The sequence below is a fragment of the Mchenga conophoros genome, linkage group LG10, assembly GCF_057382185.1.
Source record: "Mchenga conophoros isolate Kocher_MC1m ecotype Shallow Benthic linkage group LG10, M_conophoros_male_GT1.1, whole genome shotgun sequence".
Lineage (NCBI taxonomy): Eukaryota > Metazoa > Chordata > Actinopteri > Cichliformes > Cichlidae > Mchenga > Mchenga conophoros.
The window spans coordinates 15010338-15032849 of NC_140535.1; the positions used below are offsets into that span (position 1 = coordinate 15010338).

The 22512-nt window shown below is 41.4% G+C and overlaps 2 protein-coding genes across 10 annotated transcripts; both read left to right on the forward strand.

The window, feature by feature from the left end:
• The first annotated feature begins 1518 nt into the window (after positions 1–1518).
• fam76b (family with sequence similarity 76 member B) lies at positions 1519–6510 on the forward strand. 3 transcript variants are annotated; one of them, XR_014894129.1, is made up of 11 exons: positions 1521–2062; positions 3437–3501; positions 3610–3664; positions 3786–3941; positions 4020–4204; positions 4320–4370; positions 4451–4528; positions 4631–4766; positions 4851–4952; positions 5335–5534; positions 5626–6510. XR_014894129.1 is itself a non-coding variant. In XM_085288682.1 (10 exons), exons 1-10 carry the CDS (start codon positions 1976–1978, stop codon positions 5422–5424), a joined length of 1002 nt encoding a protein of 333 aa, XP_085144808.1. In that variant the 5' UTR covers positions 1519–1975; the 3' UTR covers positions 5425–6510. The 3 variants fall into 3 exon arrangements, 2 of the variants coding, with proteins under 2 accessions (XP_085144808.1, XP_085144807.1); XM_085288682.1 differs by having other exon boundaries at positions 1519–2062; positions 4634–4766; positions 5335–6510; XM_085288681.1 differs by having other exon boundaries at positions 5335–6510.
• A 1129-nt stretch (positions 6511–7639) lies between these two features.
• Positions 7640–22505, forward strand: taf1 (TAF1 RNA polymerase II, TATA box binding protein (TBP)-associated factor). 7 transcript variants are annotated; one of them, XM_085288684.1, is made up of 41 exons: positions 7640–7951; positions 8317–8431; positions 8569–8692; positions 8763–8879; positions 9800–9919; positions 10094–10338; positions 10436–10651; positions 10751–10993; positions 11074–11314; positions 11491–11598; positions 11679–11846; positions 11949–12076; positions 12295–12402; positions 12486–12659; positions 12765–12938; positions 13090–13194; positions 13294–13494; positions 13579–13720; positions 13926–14056; positions 14134–14214; positions 14299–14448; positions 14537–14656; positions 14822–14997; positions 15089–15318; positions 15413–15620; positions 16062–16233; positions 16408–16619; positions 16718–16826; positions 17977–18075; positions 18171–18348; positions 18450–18517; positions 18635–18757; positions 18853–18945; positions 19044–19128; positions 19219–19286; positions 20033–20149; positions 20415–20522; positions 20880–20975; positions 21073–21301; positions 21414–21585; positions 21821–22505. In XM_085288684.1, exons 2-41 carry the CDS (start codon positions 8318–8320, stop codon positions 22038–22040), a joined length of 5973 nt encoding a protein of 1990 aa, XP_085144810.1. In that variant the 5' UTR covers positions 7640–7951; position 8317; the 3' UTR covers positions 22041–22505. The 7 variants fall into 7 exon arrangements, with proteins under 7 accessions (XP_085144810.1, XP_085144812.1, XP_085144813.1 ...); XM_085288686.1 differs by having other exon boundaries at positions 16062–16227; XM_085288687.1 differs by having other exon boundaries at positions 15089–15312.
• The last annotated feature ends 7 nt before the right edge of the window (positions 22506–22512 follow it).

The following is a 22512-nucleotide window of genomic DNA, read 5'->3' on the forward strand; positions in this document are numbered from 1 at the left end:
ACGTCTTTATATACAATCTGTTGGGTTTTATTTGTTTTTGTTTGTTTGTTTGTTTGTTTGTTTTGGGGGGGGGGGGGGGTTAATCAACTTGTTATGTTGACTAAGCACATTTTGAACATACAGAAGGTAAAAGTCAGTACCCACAACACTGATTTTGCTAACTGCACAGTGGGTAATTAAATTTATGAGAGGAAAAAACATGGAAGAGATAAACTAACAAAACAGTAATAAGAAATAAATAAACAATGAAATGGGACCACAGTTCTGGCATATTTGTGTTTTTTCAGTTGTTTACTTAGGATATAGAGTTTAAGATTAGCGTTTTAAAATTGGTTTTGTTTTGGTTTGTGACTGAATCACATCCAGTGACTGGAAAGGATCCGTTTGGCAACAGCTTAATTTCTCAACGTGACAATGATCCCAAATACACTGCCAATGCAGTAAAAGCATAGCTGAAAAGAATAATATGTAATGAAACCCTATCAGTCAAGCTTGCTACTGGATATACTGTATTTCCATTTATGTTTGCAAACAGGAATGGTTTTATAAGTGGAGGGCATTGACTTTTTTTTCACTAGTTTTATATTTTGCAACTCTTCCAGCATGGACGTTATGAATGTTATGCTGCCTGTAATATCAATTAGTATGACCAGTTTGGTGGTGTATTAGTGATGGTCTTGTGAGGATAATTCATGAAAAGATACACAGGCCTCTGCAGGCTAGGCAACAGCATCCTGACTACCATTAGGTACCAGGATGCAGGTTCAGGCCGTACACTGCTGCAGTGGGTCCTCAGTTCTTATTGGTGCACAACAATGCCCAGCCTCAATGTGGCAAAAGTATGCAGGCAGTTCCTGGAGAATGACAGAATAAATATGATTGACTGGTCCTCATGCTCACCTGACCTAAATTCAGTCCACATCTAATCCAATCCACACAAATCAAACAGCACACTTCTGGGATTTTAAGTTTTAGTCCATCAGACTACTGACAGTGTGAGGTGCAAACTGACAGCAGTTTGCACCTCACACTGTCTAGGAGCTCAGTGATGCCCTGATCCAGATCTGTGAGGAGATCCCCCAAGACCCTATCCATTGTCTCATTAGCGGCATGCCCCGATGTTGTCGGGCATGATTGCAACCTTTTTTGGGGCCATACAAACTACTGAGTTTCAGTAGTTCAACTTGCATATATACAAAAAACCTGAAATAGTTATTTTAAACAGAATAGAGACATCTGTCTGGGATAGAAAGACTGGAAAACGGTTTAGAAGTACAGGTATCAGATACTGTTTAGGTTCCTGATAGCTAAACATACACAGTGGCTATTGGATCGAATAAGATAACATTATTATTGAATCACTCTTTGAAAAATACCATTCTTTGTTTAAAAATTATATTTCCATTGCACTCCGGGTGTAGCGTGTGAGAAGACGAAAACGTGTTAACTGAATCCTGGCACGTGATTGGCTCTGCAGATTTCAAACTTAAATCCCGCGTGCGGCTGTTGTGTCGCGATAGGTTTCCTTTCTTCTTCGGGAGCCGTCGGCCGCTTCCGGTTACATGACGACGACGGCGTTTATACAAAAAGAGAGAAGGAAAACACAAGGAAAAACACCTTTCTTGGCGAGAACAGCGGAAACTTAATACAAATCGCCAGATTGCTGTTAATGGATTGCTTATGTGTCAGCATAACTAACGACTGCTGACAAGTTAGCTTGGCTGGAAAACGTATGAGCAGTGCAAGATCGCAGATATTTGGAGTTTATTGTTCTTCGCCTGCTTCCTCCAGCTAGGCTATTTCTGTGTTGCTGTACGCTACATAGCCAAGCTAGCTAACGCTGGATGCCAACACGGTGTGTGCTCCTGGTTGTCAGTTAGCGAGCGGTTAGAAAGGAAAGGAAACCGCGCTGTTAATCGCTTTACCGCTGGACTCCGCTATCCGCTTCTAGCTCGTTGGCTTTAGTTGGGCGAGAATGGCAACTACGGCATTGTACGCCTGTACGAAGTGTAACCAGCGGTACCCCTTCGAGGAGCTGTCGCAGGGCCAACAGCTGTGCAAGGTTTGGGAGTGTATGTGTGAGTGAGAGAGAGAGAGAGAGAGAGAGAGAGAGTCTGCTTGCAAACAAGAATAATCAAACAATCACGACACGAAAGAGTGAAGGAGTGTGCGGGTGTTTTTTGTTTGTTGTTTGTTTTTTTTGTTTTTTGCCGCCGGGGTGTCACGGTGCTACAACAAGTAGCAGGTTAGACAGGCTCACATTATGTAACAAGTTGGAAGGCAACCGTATTAACGTAACCATGTTTAGATCACTTCTGTACATCGTGCTCTTTATTTAAAGCGCAACAACACAACCATACCACATGTTTACCTGTTGAATATTTGTTCCCGGTAAATAAAATAAAAAATGTAGATTACATGTTTGGTAGTCTTTCTCGTTTGTAGCTGAGGAGCAGAGTTCGTTTATTGGCAAAGGAAAAAATATTTAAATGGAGAAAACCTTGAAGCAAACCTGGCTGATTTTTCCTTTAGATGTTTTCTTCCATAGGCCATGGCTTTTCTTTGCATTAGTGCCGTGCGATACCAACCAAATATAGAGCCAGCATGGCCGATACCAGTACCGTTACTTTTAACCTGTAAAGGTAGCTTATGTAGGAGAGAGCAGTGTGTCGTGATTTATGAGATGAGTAGTCTTCACCTGGCTAATTCTGAACAAATTTTAAGGAACACTAAATCACCGTTTTTACTGTTCACAATAATTAGTTAACACAATAAAACATAACTTTCAGCTGTTCATGGATTTTGAAACTTGGTCTTTTGTAGAGCTGGGATATAAATGTGCCTGTCTGTAAAACACTTTGGGTCAACTTCTATAGCACATTTAAACAACAGGATATGAGTAACATAGATATGACAGTCAACACAAAAAGGCTCAGACATTTTTCACTGTGCATGTTTGAGGTATATTTTTTCCATTTCCAAAAAATAATGTATTTAGCACAATTCAGAAGGCTACATACTGAACTTAAAGGAACACTTATATCAATCTCATACCAATACCGGCTTTGGTGTCAATACAGTCACTGTTCATATCGATCTCCCCACCTCTACTAGATTAACTGATACATTCAAGATTATTTTTAATTAATCTTTTTAAGACCTAGACATTGTCACAAAAAGTCTGTTAAACCATGATTGTTCTGTTAATAATGCCTTTGTTTCCCTCAATGGGAAACCCTACTGTGACATTATGCTGGGCTTGTATAGAGAAAATTTACATTGGTGTTTTCACAGATGTTGTAGCCAGCGCACAATACGCACCACCTGCAATGCAGTTTCCACTGTAATAGACCGCAGTAGTGCTGTTTGTTTGTCACCATTCACCAGCAGACAGTCGTGTGCCACAAAATGATATTTCTTTGTTTTTGTACTGCAGGAGTGTCGCATCGCTCACCCAATAGTGAAGTGCACATACTGCAGATCTGAGTTTCAGCAGGAAAGGTGAGATGTTTCACCTCCCAGTGATGTTTGTTCAGCTTTCATTCACGCCAACTCAATGAATTTCGTTGAAGCTTGTTTTGGCTTGAAACCGGTCTTTATTCTTTGCAGTAAAACAAATACAATCTGCAAGAAATGTGCCCAGAACGTCAAACAGTTTGGAACGGTGAGTAGCAAATTTCTCCTGGTTTTTTGTAATACTAGCTGTATTTGCTAGGTCCTGCTTCACTTTTTGCATTTTCTTTTTTATTATTATTTATTTATTTTTCGTTTGTTTGTCTTTGCAGCCCAAACCTTGCCAGTACTGTAACATTATTGCAGCTTTTATCGGGACAAAGTGCCAGCGTTGTACTAACTCAGAGAAGAAATATGGACCTCCACAGACCTGCGAACAATGCAAACAGCAATGCGCCTTTGACCGTAAGGAAGAGGGGAGGAGAAAGGTAAGAGTCTGAATTGCTTGCAGTCTACTGTACAGTTTAGTAGCAAGTTTTATGAGCTAATATCACCTCCTGTTTCAGGTGGATGGAAAACTTCTGTGCTGGCTCTGTACGCTTTCCTACCGCCGTGTCCTGCAGAAGACTAAGGAGCAGAGGAAGGGCTTTGGTTCCTCCAACTCTTCATCCCTGAATGAGAAAGACCACCACTCCAGATCGCACCATCATCATCACCATCACCAACACAGACACAGCAGTTCTCACCACAAGTATGTCATCTGTTGTATCGCCTCTTTCCTCGCATGTTTTGTCCCCAGGCTGCTCAGTCAGCCCTTCAAGTTTAAAAAACACATAAATGTTTTATGTGTCTGTCATATGCTGCAGGCTGAGTGGGAGCCTGAGTCCTGAACAGGAGCAGGGACTGTGGAAGCAGAGGTAAAGCTGCCTTCTTATTTAAGGCTCTTATTGAGTTTTTATTCCCAGAGTGAACACTTCCTTTTTCATCTGCTCTGCAGCCATAAATCGTCTTCAATCCAAAAGGAGACTCCAAAGAAGAAACCAAAACTGGAGATGAAGCCATCCAACGGGGACAGGTACGACAGATGTAGCACATTATGTGCTATATTATGGTTACATATGTTTTCCTTTATGCCGTTCCCATTGTTGGCTTCATGCTCATTTCCTTCTCCCTCCAGTAGTTCCATTACCCAGTCTATGGATTCAGGGGGAACGGACAACTTCATTCTCATCAGCCAGCTGAAGGAGGAAGTGATGTCACTGAAGAGACTTCTGCAGCAGAGGGATCAGACCATCCTTGAGAAGGACCGAAAGGTAGGTTAATCTGCCTCAGCTGACCTCTGCTTTTGCTTTGCTTTGTTTGAGGGGTTGATTTCTAATGACCAAATTCTCTCGTAGCTCACAGAGCTCAAAGCAGACTTTCAGTACCAGGAGTCAAATATGAGAGTGAAGATGAATCAAATGGAGAAATCACACAAAGAAGCTATGGAGCAACAGCAGGTAGGAATACATGTGTGACACTGAGGGTTTCAGATTCTTACTCCTCATTAGTATTAGTCTTCACCTGTGTCAGTTTTAATTGCCCAGCTGTTTCCAGTAGGTGTGGTAATGTAGCCATTTGATACACCAGAGAAACAATTCATGGGAATTATGTTCTGCAATGATGTAAAGGTTATAATGGATTAGTATTATGATAATAAAGGGATGGTTCACTGTGTCAGCTGATCCATTTCCGTCATCATCATCAAACGTGTCGGTCTTAAATTGTCTTTATAGTTATTTTCTAAGTGTAACAGTGTAAAAGTGTGCATGTTACTAATTGGATTTTTTTTTAACCCTATATGCCAACATTTATAACTCATTATGTATTTTGTTTCCACAGGCTAAGAACAGGGAGTTGATGAAGCAAGTGGCTGCGCTCTCCAAGGGAAAAAAGTTTGACCGGACAGGAAGTTCACTATTGTTACCCTAACAATAGGCCGGCCAGGGTGACAACACAGAGCGGCTTCATTTTTTGTAACACTGTGAAAGTCTCTCTCCTGTGTTTCCTCATTGCCATCGACATCAACTACTTCTAAATTGGTAAAAAGCCAGAGACCATGTTGTACATGGAAGTGAAATGTTAAATCAAAGAATCCTTCTTTCTCTAATTAAATAAATCAATGTATTTTAGATATTTTCTGGCGGCTTTTCCACTGGATCATAGGATATGACTTTGGATGTGGTGGAGGATGGAGTCCTTTTTTTTTTTTCTTTTTTTTTTTGTTTTAATCAAACACTGCCGGGCCAAAACAAAAACCATGGTGTGCATACAGTATGTGGAGAACGTTGTCAATGCAGCCACTTAATGTTTATGGATGTCATGCATTTTATTTATTCAACTGTATTTCTTAGCTTTTTTTTGTATTTCCTCACAACATACTAAGAGAATATCCCACATTTTGGGGTTTTCTTCAATAGTAATTAGTTATATTTTTGTAAATGGACACGATTGTGGAAGACAGATGCTCCTTAACGGAGACCATGTGCAACTTTACAATGTATGCAAACGTGGGAAAGGCGACCACTGAGCTGCTGCTCGACAGTAGAGAAATCTCTCGGTTAACGGTTCATAAACATAAAACCAACCAATGAGCACTCAGAAAGGCCGTCTCTTGGCTGCCCAGTTACTCACTGTGTGACAGCTGTAGTGCTTTGCTGTTTCTCTTTAGTGGAACGATTGTAATACTGCATGATTTTACTGCCAGATACCGGGTGGCTTTGTGGTCAGACTTTTTCTTCCCCTGCCCCTCTTTTAATTAGTTTTTTAAGAGTCACTTGTAAATGTATCACCGGGGTCAGCCAATGTATTTAAACTATTGCTTGTATCTGTTTTAGTGAGTACAGTATGTGTATGGTAAGGCCAGTTGAAATTAACATGTCTGTAGAAGATGCTTTTTAAACAAACACACCTATCACCCTACATTACTGGGCTGGTTTCATACTGTGGTGTCCAGGATCACTTTTGTACTTTTCCAAACCAAGTGTTTTAAAACTATTAAAACTGGCTAAACTGTTACGGTGTTCTCTTTGACTTTTTATTTTACTTATTACTCAGCGGGCCTCTATTATTAATGCATAGTAGTTTACCTTTATGAACATGTGGAAAAGAGGGAGAGTGAATATACTGGGTAAAGGATACTGAATTTAGACCTGATGGTAAGGGATAGGGTGAGATGGAGGCAGATGGAACAGCTGAAAGAAGAATGCTTGAGTCCATTGAGTGAGGAATGACATCTGTGTCAAAACAAAAATATGTACGGATTGTAATGTTTTTAGTAGCTTCCAGATGTGATTATGCACTCCCTGTCACCACCAGCAGGTAACTTTTTACCAATGGGCTGGGTTTGATTAGTGTTGTTGTTTTTGCTTTTCATATTTCTTTTTTCTTTTCTTTTAATGCATCACAACATCACCCAGAGGTATCACTGAGTATTAAATTAAAGTACAGACTGACACTGGTTCAACTTTGGTTGACAATTCCGCAAAATAATTCATAGTTTTGACGTAAAGTCATTGCAACTGTTCGCATTCTGTTGATAGATTCTTCTTATTTTAAACCGGAATTGACTGTACCTGAAAAGAGGTAGTATCAAATACTTGACATCTGATATAGAGAACAAATAAATAATATCTGGTGCACACAAGTTCTAATTTTTAGAACAATAAAAAGTGAAAACCGTAAGACCAGTAAGTTTTGAATTCCTCTTGAAAGATTTTCAGTAAACACTGATTCCCCAACAGCTTTAGGGACGCCATGTCACAGAAAGTATTTTAAGATGTGTGTACTGTAAGGGCATATAGTTAAAGTTATTTGCGATAAATTTAGCAAATTTTGAGTTAATGTAGGAGTGATGGTTGCATTTGGCTAGTTGATTAAAATGGGCTACAACACAAAACCATAAAACTGTAGTGAATAGAGTATGAAGTATAGTCGAGACTGATTCGTTTTATTTTTATGGAATGAGTACGGGCAAAAATTCAATATCATTAAATTTATTGTAACTTAATACTCAAGCGCAAAGAAAATGACAGACGTTTGCGAATTACTAGTGAAAAATAGTGTACCTTTTGTAGCGAACTCCACTAATTCCTAGGTTTTAGGGAGTACCTGAATGCGTCACATTTATTCATCCGGGTCACTGGGACTTTCCGCAGTTTGGCTAGTCCAGTCTGCAGATCGCTGCAGTGCTTTACAGTAATGCAAATAAAAACAACCCTTACCCGAATATGTATATACTGCGTTTAATGAGTTAAAGTGTTTATTGTTTGACTTCGTAAAGTTAGTCTAGGGCCAGGGTAAAATATGTTTAAGTGTACGGATTTTAGTCACCGTATTACAAGTTGTTTTGTCTAGCTAATATGAGCTAACTTACTTAGCCTCATCTATTAGCATTCAGAAGATAAATCGAGCTGGCTAAATCAAAAGCGTACAAAATCTAAAAAGAACTCAACGAAAGGTAAGTGGCAGTTGACTGGAGTTTTATTTTATTCACGTTTTACAGTCATAAGTTCAGGCTAGCTAACTAATATTTAGGTTAACTTTGTTTTGATTGTAGCGCAGCTAACCTAAAGTTAACAGGGTTCAGGTCACAGCTCATTTCTCATTTGTTTTAAAAATAAATGACAAAAAAACAGATTGAATGATGTTACTCTCTAATCTTGCGATTTTTTTTTGCTACTAATAAGCAATAGTAGGGACACTGAAATAAATATAGTACGTCTTGGCAGTAAAATGCAAAGAATTACGGAAATCAGTTTATGAAGACCGAGGAAATTAAATTAGGAGGTCCAAATGCTTAAACTCTAAATGTTGTCCTTGTAGGATGTCGGACTCGGACAGTGACGATGATCAGGATCGCCCTTTTTCTATAACTGGCTTCCTTTTTGGAAACATCAACGAAGATGGCCAGCTAGAAGATGACAGTGTTTTGGATAACGTAGGTGTTTGTGATACGTTTGTCTGCAGAAACATTTAGTAGCACGTTTAAGCTGGCAAACTTAAATTTTCTTCAACAGCTGTCTGCTTTTACTGTTCATTGAAATGTTTTGTTTCTGTCTTATTTCCTTATATCAGGAGTCCAAAAAGCATCTAGCTGGTTTGGGTACTCTGGGTCTGGGCTCACTTATTACAGAGATCACTGCCAATGAGGATGATGATAAGGAAGAAAACAGAGACCCTACCAGCGTGGATGCGGAAGGTGAGGTCACATATATGAAGCAAATTAGGAGCAGTATTGTGCAAAGTTTAAAATAATTGACCTTCTCCAGGTTGGGTGAAGAGCACTGAGGATGCAGTTGATTATTCTGACATCAGTGAAGTTGCTGAGGATGAGACAAAGAAGTACCGTCAGGCCATGGGGTCTCTGCAGCCCAGCAGGAAAACAGGTGATCAGCAATGTTACAGCTCTTACAATGCTTTAATGTGGAGACAATGAGGCTGGTATTGTTTGTACTTTGTCAGTAGATGATCAGTTAAAACAAATCTTTTGAACATTTTATGTCAGTTGAGGAGTTTATGACATTTTAACATCCTTAAGGTGGATGCAGTCTTTGAAAAAACAATCCGGATATTAGATTTTTCTAACACTTACACAGGTAAAGGTTTGTTAATTAAGTTTGTAATTAAGTACGCCTCATGTTTCAGTGGCTTGTGGAATCACCTTTAGCAGCAGCAACTTGAGATAATAATCTTCTGTATGACTTTCAGTGTCTCACATCATTGTTGAGGAATTTTGGTTTAGTCTTCGTCAGCACGTTCCTTCAGTTCATTTAGGTTTGCAGACATGCTCCAGAATTTCAATTAGATTTAGGTCTGGACTTCGCAACACCCTGATTCTTTTCTTTTGCAACAGTTCTGTTTTAGATTTGCTGCTGTTGTTAGGATCATTGTCCTGTTGCATGAGCCATTATTGGGCCAGCCTTTATCTGTCACACAGATGGCCTCACATTTGACTTTGGAATATTTTGCTGTACCGAGGAGATCACGGTTGACTTAATGACTGCAAGATGAGGTGTTTGTGCTAATATGTTTTGTTTGGTTTTGCCAAACATGGAACTGTGCATTATGGCCAAATATCTCCACATTTGTGTTGCACAGTCTGACCTTGGGGTGAGTTTTCTGGGACATCCCCTCCTGGGTAGATTATGGCATTGTGTTAACACACAACTGAAGTCATCAGCCAGTTACCCTTTTAATTCCTATGGAAACAGTAAGGATGTACTTAGTTTTTCACATGGCTGCATAGTCCTGTGTTTTTCCTCATGACTATGTTAATAAAAAATATTTTCAAACTCTTTATTCCTAGACGATGAGGATGACTATGATGCTGATTGTGAGGATATTGACTCTAAGCTCATGCCCCCTCCACCACCACCAACTCTTCCTACATCTAAGAAAGAGGAACCCTCCACTCAGAGCACAAATGGCAAGTACATAGTTGCTTGTGATTACTTCGTAAAAGTTTAATTGGGTTTGGATTAGTCTTTCTCGCAGAATGTATTATATTAAATTGCAATACATGTTTATTTTGATCAAATAATTTTCATCACAAACTTTGATGACCTCTACTGCTCAATTGATTTATTACTGTCACCTGCAGCAGTTGGGGAAGATGGGGATGGCATCATCCTGCCTTCCATCATCGCACCATCCTCTACAGCAGATAAGATTGACTTCAGCAGCTCCTCAGACTCTGAGTCAGAAACCGACCGTCCTTGTCAGGGTTCAGGGGCCGGTGGTTCTGCGGACATTCTCACACTCCCTCTGGCTGGCATCATGCAGAAAGATGCTGCCAAAGCGTTGCCAGGTGTCACAGAGCTCTTCCCAGAGTTTAGGCCTGGAAAGGTACAGCATCTTTATTTACACATACTTAAGGTTCATTTTTATCAACATTTTAAATTGAAGGAGATTATTAAATCCATTTCCTTGAATGTGCTGGCAGGTGCTCCGGTTCTTGCGCCTGTTTGGCCCTGGAAAGAATGTGTCATCGGTTTGGAGGAGCGCCCGCAGGAAAAAGAAGCGAAAACATAGAGACCATCAGCCTGGGACACCTCCTCCAGAAGGAGAACCATCAGAACAAAGCCAGGAGAAGAAATCTGGATGGGTTTATGAGTACGCTCTTCCTCCTCCTCCAGAGCAGTGCCTTTCTGATGATGAGGTAAGTCTTTGCTGCATGCTTGAGTAATATCAGCTCTTAGCAGTTTTTTCTCAGTATGTCAGGTTAATCAGCACTTTACATTCATTCTGCTTTGTCCAGATAACCATGATGGCTCCAGTAGAATCAAAGTTTTCACAAACATCTGGTGATGGGGACAAGGAGACAGAGTCTCGGCCTAAAGTAGCAGAATGGCGATATGGTCCAGCCCAGCTCTGGTACGACATGCTAGGGGTCTCTGAGGATGGAAGCAATTTTAACTATGGGTTCAAGCTTAAGGAAATGCAATCCAGTGAGCCTCAGAAGCAGGATACGCCTAATGAAATTACAGAGACTTCTCAAGAGGTATGCAGATACAGACATCTCTAGCAAAAGGAGGTAAATGATACTGATCATCCTGCTAAAGTTGTGAAATATATCCATAGGTCCAGATGCAGGAGGACAATGACATTGTCGATGGTAATGATGATGATGATGAAGATAAAGACAGAAAAGCTTTGGAAAATGAACTCTTCCTCATGGTGACTCAGCTGCAATGGGAGGATGATATAATTTGGAACGGGGAGGATGTGAAACACAAGGGTACCAAGACTCAGCGAGCCAGTCTTGCAGGATGGCTACCCTCTAGCATGACCCGTAATGCCAATGCTTACAACGCACAGCAGGGTAAGATAGCTGGAAAAATTCAGAAGTAAATCTTTGTGGGTCTTTTTTTTAATGCTAGCAGAATACAGTACTGTGGTGTGCTATTGTTGTACGAACATTGATAATTGATGGTGGAGGAGTCTGGTGTAATATTGAGTGTGTTTAAAAAAAGCTCTAATATCTGTTTAATTTTAAAGGTCTGACAAGAAGTAATTCTCAACTGGTCCCACCTACACCTCCACCCATGCCCAAAGCTGCTTCGATTTCTGGTTCGAAGCGGGACAAAAACAGCCACGATAATCAAGGTCAGTTTACGCTTTTGGTCACATTTCAGTCCTTCCTGTTTCAAGATAATTTCTCATTGTTTGTTTTTGACCCATTACAGCCTCCCAGGACGAAGACTGTCTTTGGTTCTCCATTTTTCCTATTGATAATGAAGAGTTGGTATACGGACGCTGGGAAGACAACATTATCTGGGATGACCAGGAGATGGATCACATGCTTGACCCACCTGTTCTTACACTGGATCCCAATGATGAGAATATAATTCTAGGTATAGTCAAAAATCTTTATCTGCCACTTCTTCTGTTATGTTTTCACTTGTTTTAGGCTTTTTTTTTTTATTAAATCTGTGTTATGCTGCTCTCACTTGAAGAAATTCCTGATGAAAAGGAGGAGACTACCTCCCACTCGCCATCAAAAGAGAATAAGAAGGAAACTGCAATCAAGAAGAGCCGCATCCTGCTGGGGAAAACGGGCGTGATAAAAGATGAGCCACAGCAGGTATGGGAAAGGCAATCTTGATAATTTGGTGCTGATTTGTACCGGAGATGTGGTTTGTTTGAAGAAAAAGGTGAAAATATCTAAGAGGGAATAAAAAGGGCTACATAAAAAAAGCACGACTGTAAAACGGAAATGCTCAGGAACATTTTTACACTTAAAAAATTGGAATTATAGAATAGCAGCACTTTGAGTGCTATGTATGCTTTCTCTCAACACAGAACATGTCCCAACCTGAGGTCAAAGACCCCTGGAATCTGTCCAATGATGAGTTCTATTACCCCAAACAGCAAGGCCTGAGGGGAACCTTTGGTGGCAACATCATTCAGGTAAATGGTAGTTTATAACAGTGAATATAAAGCTTAAAACAAATTGTGTTGTGTAATATGAAAACTTTTTGTCTTGTTGACAGCACTCCATCCCAGCCCTGGAGCTGCGGCAGCCCTTCTTTCCCACTCACATGGGACCCATGAAGCTTCGCCAGTTCCATCGTCCAACTCTGAAGAAGTACTCATTTGGAACTGTGGCTCAGCCGGGTCCACACCCTGCTCAGCCTCTGCTCAAACACATAAAGAAGAAGGCCAAGGTATGTCCTCAAGCACTATTACACTGTGAGTGTAGAGATAAATATGTAGTGTTTAAATGTTGTCATTTTAGTGTTGATGTGTACTGAATATATAATCTTTTATAGATGCGAGAACAAGAGCGGCAGGCAGCAGGAGGTGGAGACATGTTCTTCATGCGGACCCCGCAGGACTTGACAGGCAAAGACGGAGATCTGATTCTGGCTGAATACAGCGAAGAATACGCCCCTCTCATCATGCAAGTTGGCATGGCAACCAAAATCAAGAACTACTACAAAAGAGTGAGCTTGACATTGGATTTGTATTGTACTAACTTTGCACTTATGTTCTGCTCTGCTGAGAAAAGTGATTTTTAAAACATGATGAAATTCACCAGATCATCAAATTGTTATTTCTCACTCAATATTATGACGCTGTTACTGTGCTTTTCAGAAACCTGGAAAAGATCCTGGAGCACCCGATTGTAAATATGGAGAGACTGTGTACTGTCACACATCCCCTTTCCTGGGTTCTCTGCATCCCGGACAACTTCTTCAGGTCAGCACCGTATCAGCGAAATAACCAGATCTGTGCATATATATAAAATCTCTGTTCTGTGATCATGGCAAACTGTATGATGGTGTGCCTTTTCCTCAGGCTTTCGAGAACAACCTCTTCCGTGCTCCAATCTACCTTCACAAGATGCCCGAGACTGATTTCTTGGTTATACGAACACGACACGGCTACTACATTAGAGAGATTGTGGACATTTTTGTAGTTGGTCAGGAGTGCCCATTGTTTGAAGTTCCAGGGCCGAACTCCAAACGAGCCAATACTCACATCAGAGACTTCCTTCAGGTATTTTTATTTATATATTTCTTTTTTATTTAGAGCTCGGCTGTTGTCTGCACATAGCTGACCTATCACTTCTGTGTTCTGCAGGTGTTCATTTATCGCTTGTTCTGGAAGAGTAAGGACCGGCCGCGGAGAATCCGCATGGAGGATATAAAAAAAGCTTTCCCCTCACACTCAGAAAGCAGCATCAGGAAGCGACTTAAACTGTGTGCTGACTTCAAACGCACAGGTAGACTTCACACGTTTGACTGTGTCGATTGTTTAGTGATGATCATCATGGATTAGACTAACTTGTGTTGAGTCGGGGAAATATTTGGGGCATAAAAAGATTCTGTGCACTTTGAAGTTGCATGGGGTCAGCAGTGCGCGTGTGTGTATGTGCGCCTTGAAATGACAGAGTGATGAAATGATTTGTGTGCTTGTCCTCATGGCAGGAATGGACTCAAACTGGTGGGTGCTGAAGCCTGATTTCAGACTGCCAACAGAAGAAGAGATCAGGGCCATGGTTTCTCCGGAGCAGTGTTGCGCTTATTACAGCATGCTGGTAGCAGAGCAAAGGCTGAAGGTAACAGCTATTACCTACATGTATCTTCATTTGTATTTATTTAGTGTCTGTTTCATCAAGTTTTTTCACCCCTTAAGGATGCCGGATATGGTGAGAAATCCTTCTTTGCTCCAGAGGAAGAGAATGAAGAGGACTTTCAAATGAAGATTGATGATGAGGTATCAACTGAAACTCTTCCTCACAATAAAGTTAACTAATACAGACTTGAGATGACTCCATGCTGACTCTGTGTCACCCTGCAGGTGCGGACAGCTCCTTGGAACACAACCAGAGCCTTCATTTCTGCCATGAAGGGAAAGTGCCTGTTAGAGGTTACAGGTGTGGCTGATCCTACAGGGTGTGGAGAAGGTTTCTCCTATGTGAAAGTGCCCAACAAGCCCACTCAACAGAAGGTCTGAGTGTCTGAAGTCAAATTCTGCCGCCTCAGCGTTACTTATATGACATGTAATGCTGACAAGTTTGTTTCTGGTGATTTTGCAGGATGACAAAGAGCCACAACCAGTGAAGAAGACAGTCACAGGGACAGATGCTGATCTGAGGAGGCTCTCACTGAAGAATGCCAAGCAGCTGCTGCGCAAGTTTGGTGTGCCAGAGGAGGAGGTGAGACCAGGGTGATGTTCAAGCACTTTAAAGAGATGCGAGGCATTGTCAAACTTTTTCCTGATTAGGTTTGATCTGAACAACCAATAGAAACACAGAAAAGGCTTTAGTTTTAAGATTATTTTTAAAGGTTCTAAAGTGATCCTGTTTTTGTCTGTGTGTCAGATCAAGAAACTGTCACGTTGGGAAGTTATTGACGTGGTCAGGACCATGTCCACAGAGCAGGCACGCTCAGGCGAGGGACCCATGAGTAAGTTTGCCAGAGGGTCTCGTTTTTCTGTTGCTGAACACCAGGAGCGTTACAAGGAAGAGTGCCAAAGGATCTTTGACTTGCAGAACAAGTGAGTTTCCAGTACAGCATTATGAGTGTTTTATTCAGGATCCTGCCTCTGCACACTTTAACTTCTGTATCTTATTGCACCCCCACCTCAGAGTGTTGGAGTCTACAGAGGTGCTCTCAACAGACACAGACAGCAGTTCAGCAGAGGATAGTGACTTTGAGGAGATGGGTAAGAACATTGAGAACATGCTGCAGAACAAGAAGACCAGCACCCAACTTTCCCGTGAGAGGGAAGAGCAGGAGAGGAAGGAGCTGCAGAGGATGCTGATGGGTGAAGAGAGCGATCGTGACAAGGGGCGCAAAGAGCGGCGCAAAGGTATATGTAAGTGTCCTTTTGTGATATTAAACACAGTCTTAATGTTAAGGACAAAAAATTGAGTATATAACTGTGAACTTTACTTCTCTTCACTCTATAGCCAGTTCCTTGTCCACCAGCTCCCACAAAGATGATGACACATCCTCCGTCACCAGCCTGAACTCCTCGGCCACGGGACGCCGACTCAAGATCTATCGCACCTTCAGAGATGAAGACGGCAAAGAGTATGTGCGCTGTGAAACTGTGCGTAAAGCTGCAGTCATCGACGCCTACACCAGGATCAGAACCACCAAGGATGATGAATTCATGTGAGTGTGACTGTAATTAAAGTCAGTTTAATTAAAAAATAATTATTTGGTTCTTGGAGGTATCCCATCGGACTGGTTCTGTATTTATTGGTGCTATTATGTAACAGTTAAAATAAAGTAATTTTGACCCAGCAAAGTCTATGTTTATAGAGCTGTGGTTAACGCACAGAAACCAGTGATACCAGTGATTATGACTCACAACTTTTTCACGACTTTGTTTAAAATTCAAATTAGTTTTAATATTTTTGATACATCTGTTAAATATGCAGAAACCTTTTCTTGTTGGTGTTGTATGGTGTAACCAGAGGATTAATCTAATTCATGGGTATGGATTAAATTACTAAGAAGGAAAAAAAATGGACTGTCACTTAACTCAGACCTCTTTTTGTAAACCTGTGAATGTTAAAGGTCCTCGTTTTTCTTCTTTAAATCTTTTTGCAGACGAAAGTTTGCCCTCTTTGATGAGCAGCACAGAGAAGAGATGCGGAAGGAGCGCCGGCGTATTCAGGAGCAGCTGAGGAGGCTGAAGAGAAACCAGGAGAAGGATAAGATCAAGGGGCCTCCAGAGAAGAAGACCAAGAAGGTCAAAGAGAGACCAGACCTCAAGGTAAAAGTAAGCTTGCCGATTCAGTACTATATGCCTTTCTTTCACTGTATCCTCACAAGCTTCATGGTAATGCACAAAATTCAAAACCTACAGCCAGTTTTCCTTGAACAGTTCTTCTACTTATAATATAGCCCTGCTAGATTATCCTCGTGTTCCTTAATGTTTTCCTCTTTTCCCTAGCTAAAGTGCGGTGCATGTGGCGCCATTGGACACATGAGAACAAACAAGTTCTGCCCACTTTACTATCAAACCAATGCCCCACCCTCCAACCCAGTCGCCATGACAGAGGAGCAGGAGGAGGAGCTGGAAAAGACAGTCATCCACAATGACAATGAGGAACTGATTAAGGTGGAGGGCACCAAGATTGTGCTGGGCAAACAGCTCATTGAAAGGTATAAAAAATTAGATTTAAATTTCCCATGTTTTGCAAACTATGTTTTACTCATTTGCTACATTTACAATAAATGGATCTGTGTCTAATTTGCTACAGTGCTGATGAGGTGCGCAGAAAGTCTTTGGTGCTCAAGTTCCCCAAACAACAGCTACCAGCAAAGAAGAAGAGACGTGTAGGCAGTGCAGTCCATTGTGACTATCTCAATGTAAGCATCCTTATACAGATTGTTGCCATACAACATTATGATGATGATGATGATAAAAACTTTACAAATAAAGGTCTTATATATTTATTCCTACATTACACACATCCATAAACACGTTATATGTGAACACAAGCCCAAAATAACGTATGAAAGACTAGGGAGAAGCTAACCTATAGATCTGAGTTTTCAGCTACCACTAATTAGCTGACCCGAAAGGCTTACAGCAGCGTGCCCTGCAAACTCATTCTTTTCTATGTTTTGTGCCACTCAATTAAAATTTTGTGCGCCAATTGGGGAGCATAGAAAGTCAAGCAGGGTGCACCGGCCAGAGCAACAGAAATTTGGGTCATTTGCTTGACCTAGCGGTTAACACAGTGTATGCCACCTGTGTGCATGCTATTTCCTGTGTGAAAGGGTCTTGGGGAAATGCTGTTGTAAAGTTTAGGAGCTACAGGTTGAAAAGAGTGGTTTCCACTGGATTTAAAATAAGAGTGTGGAACACTTGAACAGATGATCAGAGAGGCTGGCTGCTGTTACAAGGACTCAGCAGGCCTTCTTTGTAGGACAGGGGTGTCAAACATAAGGCTCGGGGCCAGAATTAGCCCGGCAAAGACTTCAATCTGGCCAACTGGACGACGCTGGTAAATGTGAAGGATGCATAGATTTTGAGCTTTTATCTATTATTTAATAAGTTTTAGAGCCTCTCTTTTGATAAAGAAGCCCCCTCAATTCCCATTCATACTAGAGCAAAGTAATAGATAAACAATTAAATGACAGAACATTCCTGTTTTTTCACCATCTGCTATATAATTTATTAATTATATTTTATTTTTTTACAGTGGGTTCACAGAAAAGCAATACATTATCTTTGAATTAACAAAGTCTTTTTATTTTATAATTACAGGACAGTCTGGGTAATGAACTACAAAAACCTTTCTGTAATATTACACATTTATAGTGTGTAAAATTTCCCTGGTCCAGCCCACTTAAGATCAAAGTAGTCTGTATTGGCCAACAATGTAAAATGAGTTTGACATCACTGTTTAAGGGCGTTATAAGTGAATACAATTGTAAAATGATCTGAATTTCACTGGATTGAAGGTGAGGGTCACTTTAATAGATGATTTAAGTCTTTTTTTTCTTTTTTCAGAAACCACACAAGGCCATCCACCGCAGGCGCACAGACCCCATGGTGACCTTGTCCTCTGTGCTAGAAAGCATCATCAATGACATGCGGGATCACCCCAATGTAAGAGGCGTCTACAACACGTTCACTTTACCTTAAAATTCTGTTCTTTGTTCCTATCCAGCTTCACCTTTATTACATCTACCTCTTCATTGTAGACATACCCGTTCCACACGCCAGTCAATGCCAAAGTTGTGAAGGACTACTATAAGATCATCACGCGGCCCATGGACCTGCAGACACTAAGGGAGAATGTGCGCAAGCGGATGTACCCGTCGAGGGAGGAGTTCCGTGAAGCAGTGGAGCTTATTGTCAAAAACAGTGCCACCTACAATGGTAGAGTTACAGGAACACACTTAACAGACTCAGCGTGGTTTCAGTGAGATTTCAAACCTTCATCAGTTCGTTGAGATGGCTTTCTGTTTTTGTCTCACCAGGGGCAAAACATCCAATAACGCAAGTTGCACAGTCCATGCTGGATCTGTGTGATGCTAAACTGAAAGAGGTGAGTGGATGTAAACATCATTGCCATGACCATGATTTGGTCCCCCCCCCCCCCCCCCCTTTTTTTTTTTTTTTTATTAGTTTCCTCATCAACTGTCAAATCTGTGTGTGTTTGCAGAAGGAGGACAGGCTGGTGAGGCTCGAGAAAGCCATCAACCCTCTGCTAGACGATGATGATCAGGTGGCCTTCTCCTTCATCTTGGACAACATTGTAACCCAGAAAATGATGGTGGTTCCTGATGTAAGTCACCTCCTTCAGTCGGTTTGAGAACAGTGATCAGTATAGAATCGGATAATAATCTAAGGCTCGTTCTTCCACTCTTCCCCTCTTTGTAGTCGTGGCCATTTCACCATCCCGTCAACAAAAAGTTTGTGCCGGATTATTATAAAGTTATTGTGAACCCCATGGATCTGGAGAATATCCGCAAGGTGAGAGGCTAACAGGATGTCAGACTTACCTAGAGTCATTTAATATTGGCAGCAGCATGAAGAAACACCGTTTGTGTGTCTGTGTTTAATTTCAACAGAACATCTCCAAACATAAATATCAGAACCGAGAGACATTCCTTTCAGATGTCAGTCTCATCCACACCAACAGCATCAAGTATAATGGTAAATGCTTTTATGGATCATTTTACCTCAGCATTTAATTTATCTTAAAAGAAGTTTGACTAACTTGACTATCTTGTGTGTCTTTGACAGGTTCAGACAGTCCTTACACCAAGACAGCTCTCGAGATTGTTAATGTGTGCAAGCAGACTTTGGCAGAGGTGTGTAGAGGATTCTTAGGGTGTTTTCACACCTGTAGTTTGTTAATACTGGAGCTGTTCACACTGAGAAAAATTCAGATGAACTCCAAGCAAAGTAAAATGTGTCACTACAAACCACATGACAATTTTCAGTCTGCTTTATGGCCAAATGTGTCTGGGCTGGGAGCACGTTTATCCAGGTGCTGTGTCATTTCGCAGCTAGTTGCTAGGCCATACAGACTTTCGCACATCTATAGTAGCCCAGAATACAAAGCATACATGGCTACAGGAAGTGGTTTTTAGCTCAACTTTTGCAACGTGCACCTTGTAGTTGGGTCAGATTGAGGTTGCCAAACAAGCTTCTCTGGAGTTCATTTGGAACTCCACACCCGAGTGCAATTACTGTGTTCACATCCGCACAACCAAACTGCACCAAAGTGGAAAACAAACCAGTTTAATTTAAACTAGCTAAACACTGCAGGTGTGAAAACACCCTTACTTTGCCCTTTTGAAGTTAAATAAGGCTGAGTTTGATTGAGCAGTTTCAAAGCAAAGTTAGGAGCAAATCAAAGGCAGTTTGACTCGTAGTTTTAAAAATGTTGCATTGACACAGAGTGGAAATGTGAAACCCGGGTGTGTAAAATCAGACTGTGAAATATTTGGAGTAATTACAGAATTGTGTTGCTTGTAATGTATTTTTAACAGATCTAAACAAGAAGAAAAAAAACAACCGCTTTAGAAATAGTCACCAATTATTGTGTTTGCAGTATGATGAGCACTTGACTCAATTGGAGAAAGACATCTCTACTGCTAAAGAGGCAGCTCTAGATGCAGCAGACCTAGAGAGTCTGGAGCCAATGACGCCTGGGCCATACACACCTCAGGTAAGACAGCATCCAGGGCCTAGTTCCTTTAGGCCAAACCAAGTACTCTAAACTTTTGTGCGTGCAGTAGCTTCCTTGCCACTCCTTGTATTGCTTCTCCTTCACTTGTTCTTTGCACTAACTCTCCTTTCCAGACTTTCACATTTCATTTGTACAATCTAGTTTCTTTACCGTAGTGTCTTCTTTTTCCCAACCTGTTCTTCTCCTTCGTTCCTGCCCTCTTTGCCGTGTCTCTTTGTTCGTGTCTCTGTGCGGTGTTGGCCAGCCTGCTGATTTGTTTGACAGCGGGGCTTCGGGGAGTCTGCCCAGAGAGCCCAGCAGCCTTTTCTCTGAAGGACCTCTAGTGGGTGGTCCAGAGAAGAGAGGGGGGCAGGTATGGAGAGACAGAAATAAGTCTTGCAGCCACATGCCCACCCCTCTTGTATCTATCCTCAAAGCATCCCGCTTCAGTAGGCATTTCTGTTGTACCACCTTCCACACAGGTGACAGTTTTTTTTCACCCTTGATTTGTTACCTGTCTGTGTGGCTGTTTTTACTCAAGTACTGCAGACCTGTCTGATTGATGTCTGATTGAGGCAAAGGGGCAAATTCATACTGCACTTTGACCTGATTCTGCAGACATTGTCCAGAGATCACATGTGAAAATGTCAACAGTAAACACCACAGTAAACAGTGACAGGCCATCTTTTAGACAAGTTTGTTTCCTGACCCTTTTCATTCTACCTCTCAGGGACGGCACAGCAGAAGACCAGGGGAAGAAGAGTCTGATGTGGATATTGAAGGCTTTGATGAGGATGACGATGGCAAACCCAAGACTCCTGCTCCTGTAAGAAATACAGATTTACTGATACTGAGCACATACACACAGATGTAAACTGCCTCCGTTCTTATTTACCTCATGTTTTTGTGACCTGTGTCTGAAGGCAGAGGATGCAGAAGGAGATCAGGAGTACGAGGACGATGACGAGGAGTTGTTGCTACCTCCTCGCAGGCGGGTGCATGACCAGGATGACGAGGAGGAAGAGGAGGAGGAAGAGGAGGGCGACGGAAGATCTAATCGCCCAGCTCAAGCTAGCGTGCTCTATCAGGATCTGCTCATGTCGGACGTAGAGGATGATGCCAGCGAAGAGGAGGGTGACAACCCGTTCTCTTGTAGGTTCACAATTATTCTCCAATGTTCAGAATCTAAATAGCAAAATCTGGTGGACACAGAATGTCTTTTTCTCTTGTAAAATGTCCTGATGAAATGCGTCTCACCCTCCAGCCATACAACTATCGGAGAGCGGCAGTGACTCGGACAGAGAGGTTGATGTGCGACCTGCGCCTCCACGGAGAACTCAGGAGACGGCCCGCATGGGCATGGAGCAGGACGAAAGTATGATGTCATACGAAGGGGATGGGCCTGATGGGCCACACATGGAAGACAGCAATGTCAGGTACAGCAGACCAACTGACCACAGTGAAAACATAAGAATGTAAATGATGGCAGTCTCCTTATCACAAAAGTGCATCTGGAAATGAGGATTTTAATGAGGGAAAAAATGACATTTAAAGCTTAATTTTCATTGTCATGAAGTATTTAAATAGTTTTATCGTATGCATATCTGTACCACTGAATCATTCCATGTCCTGATGTTATTTTAAAATCTCTTTCCTTGGTTTTCATCTCAGCTACGGCAGCTACGAGGAGACGGAGAGTCAGAGTCAGATGCAGCCATCTAGTTTGGGAAATGGAGAAGAATACGGCATCAGCGAGGAGGAGGAAGACGAAGAAGACGAGGCACGGAGGAGAGGCCCAGCTGTGCTCTCTCAGGTCCAGCTCAGCGAAGATGAAGAGAGCGAAGAGTTCAGATCTATTGGGGGCGAGAGCGACATGGACTCTGACAATTAGCTTCTTTCGATTTCTTCTTCTGCTTCTTTTGCTCCAGAATCACGAAAACTGAAACAGTTTTAAAAATGAGGAAATGAGATCTTAGGTAAATATGTGTACAGTGTTATTTTGTAAATGACTGTGTTAAACCAATTGTAGAAAAAAAACTGCACCTTGTAAATTTCAGTTTGTCTTTTTATATATGGTTTCTTTGTTTTATCCCATTTTGCTTCAGTTAAATGTTATGGAAGCTTCTTTCCATCACTCAAAAAATAAACATTTTTTACCACCTGTCAGTCAAAAGTTAGTTACTTTAGAGAGTTGACTTAATCAGAGGTTTGAGTTAATATGCGATAATAATCCATTTTGAGGTCAACCAAAAACTTTGGCCAAGCAAAAAGTGTTTGGGGTTTCTTTCAGTTGGTGGGGAAGAGCTTCCACAATATCCCAAATTCACAATAAAGGAAGAAAAAAATGAAGACACAATTTTCTT